This window comes from Bombus vancouverensis, chromosome 6 (genome assembly GCF_051014615.1).
Source record: "Bombus vancouverensis nearcticus chromosome 6, iyBomVanc1_principal, whole genome shotgun sequence".
Taxonomy (NCBI): Eukaryota; Metazoa; Arthropoda; class Insecta; order Hymenoptera; family Apidae; genus Bombus; species Bombus vancouverensis.
Genome location: NC_134916.1, coordinates 6,918,923 through 6,935,825, shown reverse-complemented (window position 1 = coordinate 6,935,825; position 16,903 = coordinate 6,918,923). Strand labels below are relative to the sequence as shown.

The 16,903-nt window shown below is 37.0% G+C and overlaps 2 protein-coding genes across 3 annotated transcripts; one reads left to right on the top strand and one right to left on the bottom strand.

The window, feature by feature from the left end:
* The first annotated feature begins 166 nt into the window (after window positions 1-166).
* LOC117158080 (T-box transcription factor TBX6) lies at window positions 167-10,692 on the top strand. Its single transcript, XM_033336617.2, has 5 exons — window positions 167-629; window positions 2,267-2,417; window positions 7,077-7,386; window positions 9,481-9,627; window positions 9,772-10,692. Exons 1-5 carry the CDS (start codon window positions 524-526, stop codon window positions 10,306-10,308), a joined length of 1,251 nt encoding a protein of 416 aa, XP_033192508.1. The 5' UTR covers window positions 167-523; the 3' UTR covers window positions 10,309-10,692.
* LOC117158056 (phospholipase A1) lies at window positions 7,546-15,297 on the bottom strand. Of its 2 annotated transcripts, XM_076619237.1 has the most exons (3): window positions 14,924-15,297; window positions 13,583-14,383; window positions 7,546-7,841 (listed from the first exon to the last, which is right to left on the bottom strand). In XM_076619237.1, exons 1-2 carry the CDS (start codon window positions 15,237-15,239, stop codon window positions 13,632-13,634), a joined length of 1,068 nt encoding a protein of 355 aa, XP_076475352.1. In that variant the 5' UTR covers window positions 15,240-15,297; the 3' UTR covers window positions 7,546-7,841; window positions 13,583-13,631. The 2 variants fall into 2 exon arrangements, with proteins under 2 accessions (XP_076475352.1, XP_033192468.1); XM_033336577.2 differs by lacking the exon at window positions 7,546-7,841 and having other exon boundaries at window positions 12,979-14,383.
* Window positions 15,298-16,903: the final 1,606 nt, after the last annotated feature.

Here is a 16,903-nt window from a genome sequence, read left to right as displayed (position 1 = left end):
TATTTCAAGTATAGTTCAATCAAACAGTGAAAAAGATTCATATGGAAACATCTACACGAGAGAAATTTTAATTTAAGTGAGTTTAGATACTTTTTCGTTTTATGGTTCTAAACCCTCACTTGGAAAATCAATTTTTGTACAATTCTTTATATTAAATCTCATTTTGTGTACGTTATATTTGACGTTCATTTCGATTCACTAATCTAACACACGATTGTATTGTGGTTGTATATGTATAGATATGTTTCGCAGTCAAGTTGTAGCCAAGTTGGAATTGCATCGACCAATGGGATCAGCGTGGGCGCGGCACTCTTGTGGTGGGAAAAGAACACTGACCAATGGCAGAGGGAACCGTCGAATGCAGTGATGGATTGCTGCAACGGAGTCGTGTGCAATTCCGAAACGCATCTTCAGTCGTTGCTAAGCTTCAACGCGGAGGACTTGGCTCGAATAGATATTTGTACGAGTTGTTGTGTTTTGGTGACATCGTGCGGTTAAATGATATATTTTCATCGATCGAAAAATGAATTCGATGATAACTATGCCAATGGAATTGCAGCTACAACTGATACAACATCAACAGATGCTCTTTCGTCAACAGCAGCTAGCTCTTCGACGACATAGATCAGGTTAGCGAAAATATTTTTATTTTCATAATTTTACGTTGCGACAAATGCAGGTTGATATAGATATTTCTAACTGTATCAATTTTGTTTCGATATTAGAAATTTCGTATTAAAATTTGACATTTGATGTTGATCGAATCTTTATTATGTAGTAGTTATGTATGTACCTCTTTGAGAATGATTAAACTTTTATCACTGTACTTTTTAAGAATATAATCTTCAGTACCGTTTGATACTGCGAATTGTAAAAAGAGTATCATCTCACAATCCTATTTGTATTGTAATGTTTGTATATCTTGTTTGATCTTTTTCTAACTTTTATGAGTTGTATGTAAAGCCAACAAATTCTGGTTGTCATTTTTGACCGATTATTTCTGATATTTTCGTTAATCATTCCCCGAAAAGTCTCTCCATTTATGTTATCGCCGAAATCTTATTTTAACGTCGATGTTGTAACCAGAGTAAATAAAAAAGATATTCATTCCACACATTAATGTCTGCGGACATTCTCACAACAATACTAACGATCAAAAACCAATTCCGACGTCAAAAGTAATCCTCACCGTAAATTCAAAAAATTCTTTCTCTTGCCCCCATCCAATCTCGAGACCGACCTCCTATGTCAATCTCTCCAATTCATCCAATTAAAGTCGCGCGGAATGCAGTCGCGAACCGCTTAAACATCTCGATCTCCATCGTTCACCTTCGTATATAATCGCGAATTCTTCAATTTCGTTGTTTCTCACGTATCGAGAAACGGGGACGAATACCTTGTGTGAAGAGGGTGTGTATAATACGCATCAAGTTATCCGCGGAGGCGACAGATCCGCGGGAGTTCCTCTAGGGTCCAAGATGAAAGGCGCCGACTTTCGGTCGAGCGGACAATCGTTATCTGTGCTATACAACGGCTCGGTACCGATGTCCTCTCAGTAGGAAGAGAAAGAAGATGAGCCGATGCCCGCAATTATCCTGGCCGGGTCTAATGCCTCGACCGCAGAACCGCGAGACAAGTGCAGGGTGAATCGCTCATGCGGCCAGGCGACGACGCTTCTATAGATCCACTTGGAAAAGGTGTTCTTCCTGGCATTCGAGTTACCTCATCCGCGCAATTTCTTGTCCCTCTCTCGTTGGTCCAGTATCTAGGTGGAAAAGATTGCAAGGATAATGATTTTGTTGAAGATTCTACTGTTTTCCTTTTTTTTTTGTTCCTTTCCGCCCCTTCTTTTTGCGTGAACGGTTCGTTTCGCGTTTTTTACTACGAAAATATCGTCCTTCTTTTTGGTCTGTCCGTAATGATGTTGCTTTGGTTATTTGTTTTTTTTGTTTCTTACGAGAGTCATGGTCCCGTAGATTCATGGGAATTCTGGTTGAGAAAGCCGACGAACCCTGAAGGACCCGATTCTTGCCGATTTACGGTAGAGGTAGTCTGAATTTGTTGTTAATTTTATTTTTGATCGACGATTTCTGAATTATGAAGATACTCATAGATATACGTTATGAAAAATGTACCAAAAGTTTAGTATAATTTATTTAAGAAACGAGGGTTGAGAAAATGGAAAGGGAAATCAAGATCTAAGAAGATTGATAAATTCCGACTGAATTCAATAAATTAATAAAAGCTTTATGTGGATGTCTTTCAGAGGATATACCAAATCCAAACATGTGGACGTTGCCGTGTTTAGGTGGAGGACCTCCTCTACCTTCGGAAGTGAAGATTGAATTGCAAAATCGGCAATTGTGGCAGCAATTCCATGCCGAGACCACAGAGATGGTAATTACGAAGGGGGGCCGGTGAGTGTACAGACTATGATTTTCAATAATTATACGTTTAATAATTTAATATTAGCGTACCAAATATTCGTATAAATATGGTAAAAATTAATAATTATTCGAAAGTGGAAATGAGGATATAACAATATTTTTTTCTTTTCTTGACATATATTACTGAGACTTTTTACCTTGGATTCCATTGGGGTTGAAATGGCCCGTCAGGCGCCATGTGACCACACCCTCCGTCGCTGTCGAAACCTTTACCGTCTCCACCTGAAAAAATGTGACCTATCCTCCGATTGTTTCCATGGTCATCACAGTTTCCACTTACTAACAAACATTTTCTTGTTGGTTTTTACTTCCCTTTGTAAGCCGTATGCTGTTTAGGGATTTGAAAATGCTTTTATTTCAACTTTCCGTCTATGATTAACGTTTGATTTTTCTTTTGTCTGCTTTGTCGAAAGATAAAAGGACTATCACGCACTAATAAAAAAACATTCAGTATTCTTATATAGATAAAAACTTGTCTGAAATTAAAAATCTAGACTTCTATACTTTGAGATTTTATCAGATTCAGTCTTGATAAGATCTCAGAGTTTTCACGATGAGTCAAATTGTTCGAATGCAGTTTTAATACTATACGCATAGTATCGGTTACAATAGGGAAGTGGACGCTTTTAAGGAGGAACGCTTCTAAGCGACGACAGGCCGATTAGTTTCACGGAAGGTAGTCAGGAAAGGTAGTAAAAGTAAGGTCGTGACGACGTGTCCATATTTATCAATGACACCGATCTCCAAATCGTTCTACGAAGGTAGATTTTGCGAGAAAAGTCGTATAAACCGGACGGATGTAGGACGAATCACACTTCCGGCCGTTCTATGGCGGAAATGATCGAGCTACCAGTCACTCCTTTTCAGATACTCAGGCGTATCTATGATAAGATTACTGGGAATATTGCGTTGTCTCTCGTGCTAGATATTTCGCTGATGTCAGCCAGATGGCTTCGTTTCGTGAACGCGGAAATGAAAGGGGAGGGAAACGCCAACGTGATGTGAATGTGACAAGATTCTTCAAATATTTCGTAACATCAGGTCATCTGGAATACCTATATGTTACGAAATGCAAATAAGCTTTTCTCGGCTTGTGCATGCGTACGAAATTCATTTTAAAGTTTTAGCTAATAACTTTGACGTCGAAGATTATTTGGAGAAATTTTTTTATTAAAATTCTGTAACCAATTTTTCTGTCTATCCTATTGCTATTTTGTATAGACCAACTATTAATCCTTTAAAAGTGTAACGGATTCAAATTTCTAATTTTGAAACAACATTTATGAATATGAATTCTTATCCGAATTTTAATGTGAACTATTCGAGTTCTACAATAAGAAGAATTAGTAATCTCTTATACATCAACTTTCGTTCCTTGACAGGCTTAAATAAATGAAGTTTTATTGTACATCCTTCGTGACGAATAAAAATATCTTGCCTTAATCGAAGCAGGGGTGTTGTTTAAAAATTCGTATCTTTGATTTTGTCTTCTATCGCAAAAAGCAGTACTCCATGGAGAAACATGATAAAAGAAATGACTGGTCACAAGACGATCCGTGGGCGGTCGGGATTCTACAATAGTTACAAAGGTGTTTGTCCGTCCTCATATCCGTGCCTTCCGGTCCGTAGCTACGATTCTTGCTTAGCGAGAACACCACGTGCCAACCACGTGCACTCCGTTACAGGCCTCATATGCACCAATCAGTATTCCGTGACACGATCGACTCGTTTGTTCTCTTCGTTCCCTTCTAGCGGTCTTCGATTCGTTTTGTTCTCCACGATCGGTTATCCTCCTCTTCTTCTGACTACCACCTTGGCCTCTTGCTGTTAGCGTCCTTGCGTCAAAACCGATGAATAGGTTCACGGAGAAAACGTGCGTTCCAGAAGCAATCCCGAGGTTCGGCTCGTTTTCTCTACTTCTTCCTATCCTTCTCTTTTTCCCTTGCAACAAGAGTCTGTTCTTCTAAAGCGGAGATAATTAATTTCACGTTTTGCTGTGATTCGCCTGTTACTGATCCGCTACGAGCATCTTTATGGGCTTACGAGTTTATGGTAGTCGCCGGGGCTAAAAGAAAAGCTGACCGAAATTAATGCTAAAGAAACGTCTTATGTATGATATTGAGGAAAAGTATATTGGATTTTTTGGAAAATTCGTGCCAATTTCTAAGTAGGACATCGCGAATGTTTACATTTTTGTGAATTAAAGAGTAGGAGTTCAGTAGAGATTTGTTTGTCCCACTGAACGTTGTAGCGAATATCCTTTGAGTATTTTATGTATTTAAATCTATGAAATTTAAAAATGTATATAAAATAACCAAAGCATGCTTATAATACAATATTAAGTGAACGAAAGAAATCTCTGCTAATATTTTTTAAAGCCCTTCTCATATTTTTATCAAAGTTGCACGATTTAAAGAAACTGAATCGATAACGTAGGTGAAGGTATATTTATAATTCGAGCTGCCGTTCGGCTATAAAGTCTAACGAAGTTCAAATTGTACCACGTGACTTTTGATTCATCTAATCTACGAGATGAAAGAAAAGCGGGGCGCGTGCTACCGTTCTGCACTCGTTGTTGTATCGCGCTATTAACAGCATTATCTGGTTGTTCGATAATGTCGAGAGGCTTTTTAAAAGGACCAGACGTTCGAATCATTGGCGCACGGGTCTTCCAGCAGACGTCGCGACGGTGTAATCCTCCACTTATAAGGGCGCCACTTTTAGTGGATTCAACGACACTGAGCATGGCGTCGATCTTGAGAATATATCATTTCAACTTGAAATCAATCGATGAATAATTGTTTAATAATAATAAATTTAGTGATAGAAAATTGGAAATACCAATGAGATGATTCATTGGGATTCTGTTATTATAATTATGCATTGTCTTTATAGTTTTGTATTGCTCGCTATCTTTGTTCTCTGACTTAGACTCATAAGGAGGATACGTTTTTATACGATCTTTCTTTTAAGTCTTCAAATATGTCACAAATGTAAAGGATCAAATAGTAATTTCGAAAATGGGTACAAGTTGAATTTTCCACTGCTAATTGTGTCCATTAGTTCAGATACCTATCTCCCGCAGCTTTAACTTTGAAGTACTAAACAGTGAAGTACCATTGTAATCGAAGGTTAAAATGAACCTTTCACAACATACTTTTGCCTTAACATATTTTTGTTTACCTGCGCAATATTGACTGCTAAAGGTAGTTAAAAAATTGTTAAATTTCTTTGATAATTTTGTAGAGAAAATGGAAGAGAAATAATAAAATCGTATTCAACATAAAATCATACAATCATAAACTTCGGTAGAAGTGAATAAAAGAAATGTGCGAACAAAGGAACGACTCAAAAACTGCAATTAGGTATGCAAACGGTCCGAATCACCGCAGATTTAGTTTCGGTGGTTTACTCACGGGATTATCCGCTAGTTTGAAATGTTTACACGAGGGAGAAAACTTGCAGTTGGGATCGAAAGATAGTGGTCGTGATGTTTTAAAAAGTCGCAGGAAGTAAGAGCAGCTCGGTAGTTGGTTCGGCGACGCCCACTCGTCGTCGGCACGTTAATGATCGAAAATATTCTGTCCCTTCGTTCTCCTGTGGTTTACTTATGTTACCTGCGTGCAAAAAGCTTACTTGACTTATCGTGAACAACGTTGAAAAGTTAAACTCCATGCCTCCCAAAGCACTTATGGTGCCGATGAAACAACGGCTACTATTTAGTTCGAAGTCCCGGTTTTTTATTTGGAGTTCATTTAGGGGATGTCCGAAATGTGAGTGAATCTTAATGTGCTTTTTGAATGACAATGTCACGACGTGGGTTATTTAGGTTGATAATAAGTTGGATTTATACGCTTATTTACATTTAATTAATAATCCTTCGTCATTCTAATTCTTAACCCTTTGTACTCGAGAGGCAACTTTCAGTCACTTTCCGTGCTGTAACTCCAGTGGCGAGCGAGAGGCGATAGTCCCTGTTTATGCTAGATTTCGACATCTCCAATTGATGAGAGTGCAATATTGGTTCGTAAATTGGTTCCTTAGCTCTTTGTGTTCTTTGTTAGGAAGTGTAAAGTATTAGATTTTAAAATGGAAATAAAATATTTAATCCCATATCCCTCCGAAACTATGGTTCAACTATGGTATTGAAACAACGTCTCCAACGTTAGTTCGGATTCGACGATCATGGCAAAAGTATTATAGTTTAGAAACCTTAAAAAAGTGGTTTTCGGAAGTGAAATTGGCTCAAATGAAGATGAACTTGATTTTGAACTGTTGAAAAATGAGATTAATTATATCAAGAATGCATCTTGGTGAATGATTTATAAGTTATCATACAAAAAAATACAGAAATTAATATTACAAAATCATATTTTCAAAGATGTAAATATAGATAAATTATTAGAATATAATGTTTTTGTAAGTTAATTTGTATATGAAATCATTTTACACTAGCTGTAAGACACGCGTCACGTATACGCTAAATCATCCGGAATAGCTGCTACGCCCGGCCGAAAAATTCCTCGAGTGCAAAGGGTTAATAGTTTTTTTAATGAACGATAATTTTTTGAGAAATTCAAATTCGTTAGACAAAATTATTAAAGCGAATCCTTTGTGGTTTCGTTACAGGCGAATGTTCCCGTCGATTCAGCTGGCAATTACGGGATTAGAGCCTCGTGCTCGTTATTGCGTTCTTCTCGAAGTGGAGCCGGCGTCCGATCGTCGGCACAAGTACGTCGGCAGCGGTGGCGGATTGGAGAAAACTTGTGGGAATGCAAGAGGATGGACGTCGGCTGGTCCAGCCGAACCTCAACCACGAATCGATCGAAGAATTTACTTGCATCCGGATAGTCCGGCAACCGGTACGCACTGGATGCAGCATTCGCTTAAGTTCGACAAACTAAAGCTGACTAACAACGCTGTTGATCCCAGGAATAATGTGAGTACCATTTTTATCTATTAATTATAACGATTTATTATAATTAAACGAAACTTTAAATAGTATCTAAATATTTGTGAGAAATGAATATGAATTTTTTCATTATGTAATTGATTTCAAAAATATTTGTTGACTAGAAGTCAGAGAAATTAATTATTAGATGTGTTAATATATTCTCCGACTCTTTGCTTTTTGATTAAAAAGAATGTCTTTTGAGAAAAGGCTTGACGGAAGTCCGGGAAAGGAAACCGAATGGTAGCGGCATTCCATTTATCTAGATGTCCCGTGTTTAGACAGGCCAGCGTGTCCTTAAATATTTCTTCTTTTTCTTTCTTTCCGTGTCTCTGGTTTCGACTTTTGCCTACGGCTTGCCTCGTTGCTCGAACCGCATGCGGGAGGTCGCCACACACGGATCCACCCTCTTAGCTACTCGTTTCACTTCCGATTAGGGCCCACTGGAAAAAAAGGCAACCTCCAGTTAAAGAATTCCAAACGATACTTCGTTTACCGTCAATTAGCTCCTAACTTTTTCTCCACGGATCGTTTTTTCGATATTTATTTCTCTTTAACAACACGCGACAATATTTCTGCTATTCTTTATATGTATTTATAAAGAACAAAAGAAGAAATATATTAATATTATTCTATCATGTATCTTTCCTCAGTTATCTTTTTCGTTGCGATATTTTATTGCTAATACTTGCACTTCAAATATTTCAAATTTCTCTTTTTATTCTCACTTCGTTTACTCTGTCAAATCTTTCTATCGATACAAAATATTAACATTCCACAGACCTACCAGGCAAATGTACATCGTCCACCTTTTTCTTCTTCGACCTGAGTCAAATCATATCCCTTTCCTAATGCATTAGATCAGCTAAATAACAGGGGTCTCTGTTAACCAGGTAAGGTGATCAAACTAGGTTCCTGACTAGGTTCCGCACGGAAGCTAGGATTGGGATTAGAATCTCGAAGGGAAAAAGAAAGACGCTGCGTGCACCTACTTTCTAGAGATTTAAGCTACTCAAAATGGTGCTGGGTACGTTGGTTTCGGTCGTTGTCCGTGAAGAACGAAGATTAACACGCTCCACGACACCCTGTAATCGATATACCTCCCTTTCTCCCGACGAGTGGGTTTGTTTATGCCTCAACAGAACGAATCTTAGCAGCTGGCATATCCATGGCGCCCCTTGTCATTTCTTTCAATTTTTCACCAATATCCCAGAAATTATTTCTGCGGATCTGCGTTGCTTTCAGTACCTGAGGAGCGATTATTAAAACGAAGAGGTTTCTCTTGCACGCGGATTTTCTTTGACGAACGGCCAGTTTTTCAAGATTCCGTCATGAATTCATTAATATTTTTCTGTCATTTTGCTTTTCGCATTTGATACTCTGATTGTATGCAGCATGGAGGTTTTTTTTTGTAAAAATTTAAAAAATATATGTTACATTGTTTAATGTTATAATGTTAACAGATGGAGATATTTTATTTTGTTAAAATTATTTTAAACTTTACTTCATTGCAAAGAATTTTGTATTGGAAGAAGGTGAATAGGTTAAATCCAGTGATCGGTGTAGCTTGGAAATTAAGAAACGAAGGAGCTATGATAATAGAATTAGGGAGATACAATGAAGTAACGCTAGAGTAATCGAAGTGCTATTATGCAGCTTTGTGGTTCATGGATAGGTCGAGTGCGTGTGATTCCGAGAAGGTTGAAGGGCCAGTCTGGTTTTCAAGAATCGCGTCTGTCCCCACCGTCGTCGGCATCCTTAGCAAGGCGCCAACTTATCTCGACAAAGCGGCGCCCTTTTAGCCGATTCTTCAAACTAATTACGAATTTAATAAAATTCTCTCCGCTGTAAACTGGTCGAATGAAGGGAATCCCTTCTTCTTTACGACAAAAAAAAAGCGGGAATCTCCACTAGCGTTTGCGTTGTTCTTGCTATACAATAATCGCAGAATGTATCGAGTGTATCGAATAAACGATGTGTCATTTATTTTGAATTAATAAACAATACAATATCATTTCTATGTTGCTAGATTTTTAAACAATTGAAACACAATTTGTTGAGTAAGTATATTCTTGTTTTCAGGTTGTTCTGACATCCATGCACAAGTATATTCCACGGATATGGATAATTCGTTCCGATGACGCAACTAGATTGAGCGATCTGTACTCTCATCCAGCATCAGCGTTCAAGTTCAATGAAACACAGTTCATCGCTGTAACCGCCTATCAAGTAAAATATTCAAATAAACTTATTTATAATTCCAATGCACAGTAATTTCAATAATTTTATATAAGATCGTATGTATATACATACCTGCGTATATCGATCTCATGTAATTTTTCTAGAAACCTTTTTGTACCTTTCTGTTTTTAGAATGAAAACATCACAAAATTAAAGATCAACAACAATCCCTTCGCGAAGGGATTTCGAGACTGTGGTCAATCACGTTGCAAGAGGAAATTCCAGTCGGAGGCAGAAAGGTTGAATCGCCTGGATGACGACGATGAGAATATGTCTTTAGAATCAGAGTCAAATAAACCATTGAATCATCCGGATATCGCCAATCAGAGACCAAAAACAGCCTCCAGTGAGACAGGAAGTTTAGATGACAGCGGTGCTAGTAGCTGCGGAGGAATAAGTCCACCTCTTCCCCCAACTATTCATCGAAATTCACCACTTAGAAATGTCGATCGCGATACACAGCCAAGACTGCACAGACCATGGGTCGATTCTTCCCCGCAATACTCGTCTTCTATGGTGACCACGTCGTCCTCATGTTCGTCGCCTAGACTCAACGGTTTAAATTTTCCCGCGTATTATCTTCGACTGTTTTACCCATCTTTGTCGGTGCATTCAGATTTTGCGAAATTGCCCTATCAATCGATGGAGCAATTTTCGAAATATCATTAGGAATGAAATTACTGATTTGTTCGGTGCGTACAATAATTTTTTGGTTGTGTGAAACAAGATGATAGAGGATTATCCATTCGAAACATGGACGATGAACCAAAGATTTTGTTAAATGTAGAAATGTAGAAACTCCAATATGGAGAGGAAAATTCCAAGTTGTGTAATTTCATTAGGTATAATATCGGATCCGAATTTGGAATTCCATGAAGATATAGAAAAGATCTACGTTTCTGATAGATATATAGATTGCTAAAAAAATTATAATGTCTTTCTGAGATGTAAATAGTAAGGTATACTTAAATTTCCATTTATTTGTATATTCTCGTTAAATTGTTGATAAAGGACCAAAGATATTTTAAATAAATTTTTGACGCTAAAGATTGCCTTGTGCTTGTGATACATCGATTAAATGAATTTTTTTTTATAAAGAATAAACAAACAAGGAAGTCTTTACGATACAAAATTAGATGAATTTTTTCGAACATCAGTATAATTCAAGATCTACGCTCTTCGAATAAGGTTAAGTGTTAGAAGTAGGTGCCTAACATCGTGAACATCACGCTATTGTAAATAAGTACAATCTAGTGCCTTATAAAATACAATTACTATAAGATATAAAAGATATACATGGTTCCTTCAATATGCTTCAAATGCGAGGAGCAAATGAAGTTCGCTAGAATTACAAATGCTATATTTATATATGTAATTAAATCCGTGTATATTATGTAATTTTATCTATAAATTTTGTACACTGCGAGCGTTGAAATACCAATATATTTTTGTCAATAATGTCGTTACTTAAGATACGTAGTTTAAGATTGATCAATGATTTTTTTTACTGTGCATTCAACTTATAGTTGTAATAAATTGCCATTTACACAAGACATTCACATTTTGTTATTATTCATTCTTTATCCTACTTTTATTTTCCTAACTTTTAAAAAATATTACGATCTCAAACAGAATACTTTGACCAACAATAATATAATAATCAACTACGGCCAACTATTTTGTAAGTGAAAATCACATTAATAAATATTCTATCGTATTTTACTAAATTTCTATTTTAAATATATTATAGCTCTTTCGTGAAAATCCGCAGAAGAAAAGAAGAAAACACTTATTTACAATTCATAGAATTAAATTGAACATTTCGTGTAAAACAAGATGACCTTGTAAAAGACAATATTCTTTGATGTGACCAGACGCGGAAGTTTCTGGATAGAAAGACATCTTGATAGCCGATTAGGCAAATCTCGGGGAAACCGCTATTCTCAAGAGGAAGTATCTGTAGAGACACGAGTTCTTATTGTCGAGAATCGTGTCGCGCCTACATGTCGCCTTTCCAAGGATCCCTGCATCTTCTGGTATCGATGTCTCCCGAAACACTTTTGTACCAGCAAGTCGCCGGTTCGTCGGCTACTCGACGATGTCTGGATTTGTCGAGCTTCCGTACCACGATACATCTCCTCTCAATGCGCCCTTTTTTTTCTTTCTTTCGAGTTTCCCAGCGAAATTGCTTGTGCATTGTATAAAGACTTCAACAGGCTTTTGAGCATTGGTCGAATCGTGAGAATGTCGAGCATTTAGCCATTGCGATGACGGAATGAAGACCAAAAGTCAGAGTTTAGAAGTACAAAAACAGCAGATTTCTTAAATTTTCTAGCGATATAGTATGTTACATAGTTTCAAGTAGGTATGTTTTCTTATGGCAACTGATTTGTGGAAGAATAGGGAAATGTTTGGTCCTGTTTTTTTATTTACTTCTTATATACGTATGTTATATTACATATTATACAATATCGTTCAGTGTAAATTATTCTGACATTGAATTTCTATGAAAAAACATTATATACGTGTGCTGATTTAGTTGTACTTTGTTATAATATCGCTATATTATTGCTTTTCTTATATTATATCCATTTGATTTAAACATCATACTTTTTCTCTTCTTCCATTTGATCTGATCAATGAAATCTTCAATTTCACACTTCAGTTTTTTAATTGAAGATTTCAGGCGAAATATGTAAATGACAAAATCTTGAATAAATATTCTTTCCAACTGGCCCCTTAGTTTAACTAAATCTATATTCGAAATTCCAACACAAATATCCGAATTTTTAAAATAATGATTTAAAGCCAAGTAGTAAGAAAATGAAGATATCTTAATCTTCGAATAACGAAATATTTTTTTCTAATTAGATTTACAAATATCTTTAAGAAACTACCACATCTCTTCCACTATTGTACTTAAAGTATTAAGTAAAGTGGAACGTAACTTTTCGCTATGAAACGACTGATCGTTGCTCGAACGTGCAAATCATCGGAACAAGCGATTGCACACCGGCGCTCCGCGAGGACAGATCGAAAAAAAGACGGTTGTCCGTTCGCTGGACATTGTCATGAATACATTTATAGAGGTTCAGTGGAGCGGTTAACGGGATTGATAGGTCGGTAGATCACGGACGCAAGATTTTTCCGGACGGTACGTACCGCGTTTGAATACGCAATCACATTCCGGAATCAGACTACACGCGTCGCGATACCGTACGAAGAGCTACTTGTCCTCAAACACCTGTATGCTTCATCGATTAAATAACGTGGTATCTGTACGATTTAGACACCATTTACACTTGTCCTGTGATATGAATTAATTTAAGGCAATCGACATGTTTTTACACCATATACTTGTATATGTGGTTCAACCACTTTTCATTTCTTTAAAAATACTACATACAAGGTTTGCCGTGTGGAATGTTGTTTCCTGTAACCGAACTCGATGTTTATAATGCAATTCCTTATCTTTTCGTTTAGTTTGTTGAATAAAAACAGATTAAAAAATTTTATGCGAAGCTTTTTTTTAACCTACTGATCGGATTATTTCTTAATCTGAATTTTCTATGATCATGGAATTCAAAGTTAATAAAGACGGATCAATCCTAAGTAGATCGGTTCTAGTTTTTGCAATATAATAATTAGTTTTGATATAATCTATTTTTAGGGGAGGTAAAATGACATGTAAAAGGATAATAGATTTCTAAGTAAAGAAATTACTTTGTCTACAAGATTGAGGATTCGAGTGAATTGTATCGTCTAACAGATTAACAGCTTCGTACTATCTAAAAAATACTGGTATGCTTATCAACTTCTGTACAAATAAGAAAATATTAGACAATAACTCTACTTCTTTAACGATCATCAATACTACCATTAATTCTTTGCTTAATATAAAATTCCGTTTCAGTTTACGTTACTTATTTCGCGTTTTACGTACAGTCTTGTATGTTCTATCCTTCCTATGTGTTCCAACGATTTTCTTGTCACTAAAACGTGACAGGTTTGTCCTCGGGTATGCAGCATCTCTCGTCGCCACGTCCGTTACTATATTTAGGACAATAGGGTGGATATTTGTTGGTGAAGCAAAAAGAGCCCCTAGTGCCGACCGGTGTATGCTGGCCCATGGCCACATATTCACCGGCTCTGAGAGCGATTCTTGGTCCGGAAGGGCATCGTCTTGAGCATGGCTCAGCCATCGACTCCTGGCCGACGTTGTCGATACTCTGCGCCATGTAACAGACGACCCAGACGTGGCTGCATAGTTGATAATTCGGCTTGTTCTCACAGTACGGCTGCACTTTGCCACCGTTTACGCAGAAATCCACGTGTCCCATGCGACCACCCTCTCCATAATATCCCGCATTTGTGTGAATCACTTGGACAAAATCTGCGTCCCCACTATCCAGACGATTTACATATCCAGGACGCAGAAGAGGTCTCGCTGGGTCTAGACCGATTATTCGGTGCATTCTGAACAACAGAAAGTTCGCCATGATCCCACAGATGTGCGCGCCCAACGAGTGCCCCACGCAGGTTGTTCTCGAAATAGGTAAACCTAGGTTCCGTAAAGTGGTCAAAGTGCCGGCGAGGCAACGTGCTACTGGACGAAGGTTCGCTACAGCCGCTGGGTAACAGGGTGGCGCACACAAAGCACCCCAGTCAACCAGGAACACGTTGTAGCTTCCGTTTCGAAGGTAGGCGTCGCGAAGAACGGATATGGGAAGGGTGTCGTCACCGCCTGAAAAGAGAAACAAGGAATTTAAAAAATTTTATTTTTTCTTATAGGTTTTGAATGGTTTTTCTAAATAACCGATATCAGGTTATAGATAAGATAACGAGTAGAATTTAATTAAGATATTTTTCTATTGTAGGAGTTAAGAGACGATTTCAGTAGCACCGATGTATTACTTTATTCTTGTATCAAATTATAATAAGAAGCAAATCTTAATCAGGACAAGAAAATATTCTTCTATGTAAAATTTAAGAAAAGCTATCAAATACGTCCATGATAACTTTATTCTAATACCAAAATATATGAAGCGATCCAATCAGAAATATTCTTTTATCCTTTTCAAGCTGTAAAAGAAGCTTCTTCGAGTTCCCATGATAAACTCATTTTGATATCTAATTACTAATATTTAGATACATGTAAAGCTACAACAAACAACAGATAGATTCCAATTCAGTCACTCCAACGAATGTCACTACAACTTTTCTCGTTCCATAGTTTAACACGTCAAATGAAATGAATTTGAGCAAACATAAAATATTCATGCACCTGCGTATCCGTGTATCAAAAGAACGTTCTCTTTGGTCGGATCATAATCCTGTCGCAGCCAGTCGGATTCTCTAGAGTCGAGTTCTCGTCTTGGTCGATGGAACGTATAAAGGAAAACACGAACATCAGGGTCGGGACAAGAATCTCTATCGTTTCCGCGTCTCCAGACGCAATTTTCTCGATTGTACTGTGCCGCGAGACCATTTTGCAGCGCTTCTTGGATGGGACCGCGTGGTTCTTTCCTCTTAATTGAAAGAGCTTCGACCGAGAGCACGGCGAATAGGATGAACGACGATTTTAACGTTAGCACGAGCATCTCGCGATAGTACTGTTTGCCGTGACCGCGGCGATAGGAGAACTGATCGTATGTACGGTAATTCTTCGAGTGCCGCCTTGTCCTTCGTCGAACTCCCACCTTTTTCACCTATCGATCCTCGTTAGACAATTAGGGGACTCAAGAATAGATGGGAGGGGAGGACGAGTGAGTTTCACGTCTACGTCATCGATTTTGTAATCGATAATACCTGTAGTATGAGAAACGATAAATAGTTAACGATGTCGCTGTTTCTTATGTGTTTTGGTAGCATCACTTTCGATACAAAGCTATGTCGTAAAGTTGTGACGAGTATGATAATTTTTGGTGAACCGGATAGAAATTGAATGGCAAACACGAAACGATAAACGAATGAAGGAACCTGTTTTTTGCGCGTGGCTTACAAGGAAACAGAGATTATGGAGATGTATGGAGATTATTATGATCAGGATCTTAGCTAAACGAATTGAAGCTATTTATGACCTTTGAATTCCCTTTCATTTGTCTCCATTTTCATTTTTCGAATAATTGACTACTTTTAAATTATTTAAATATTACTTAAATAGGTATGATCATATTTTTTTTGCAATTGGATTTTTTAGAAATTTTATAATAACAAAAAATGGCGAAATTTAAATATCATAGGAGATTAAGAAACAGTGTGATTCAATCTGGATCGAGCGTACGTTTCATCTTTCGTTCTTTGAAATAGTAAAGTTATCGAAAATCAGGAAAGATGCTTACGTATGTATCTATTTCATGGAAAGTTACGAAGTTCACCAGGATGCCTTTAGAAACGTTATACTGTTACATTGTATTAGGTTATATTATATTACATTATATGAAATGTTGAGATTGACTGATGGAGGAACGAGTGGATGAATTTGTAATAGAAACATATATTGAAATAAGTATAGGTATAAGTACAGATATAGCATATGCTGATTCATATCCTCACTCTTTCACTGTTACAATACAATAGAATATAATAGCGAGCACGTTCATAGATTTATAGCAAAGGCATTACCAAAAAAGTTAACCTTGGTTAACTCTAGCTGAAGGCTATAAGAAACAGCAATAACAATCTACTTGTAGCCTTTTTGTTTGTAAACATTGTAATCCAAAATAACATTGGTATTCAAAGGCACAGAAGTCGAAAATATAGAATAAAAATTTTTCGTTTGAGGCTTTGTTTTCGAGAAAATCGACTTTGAATTTTCGCTCGGTACGCGTGCACTTTATCACGTCTCGTTATAACGGATCTCACTGTAGATCGTTGTCTCGATGGAAAAATTAAAAAAAAAAATTAAAAAAAATTAAAAAAAAAATTTTTATTCTATATTTTCGATTTCTCCTTTCGCGTAGAATCACCGCCTTTCCGCTTGTACCACCAGTTACCAACCACCCTGTATAACGTTATATTATATTACGCTACATACTATAACGTTATATTGTATTGTGTTATATTACATTACGTCATATAGTATTACGTTATATAGTGTTACGTTATATTATATCATAACACGTTATAATATATGACGTTATATTGAATCACGTTATATTATATTACATTATATAGTATTACGTTTTAACGTTTTAACGTATTACGGTATATAGTATTGTCGCGTCCCGCGACCTGCACGATCCATAGCGCGAAAGTTAAATTG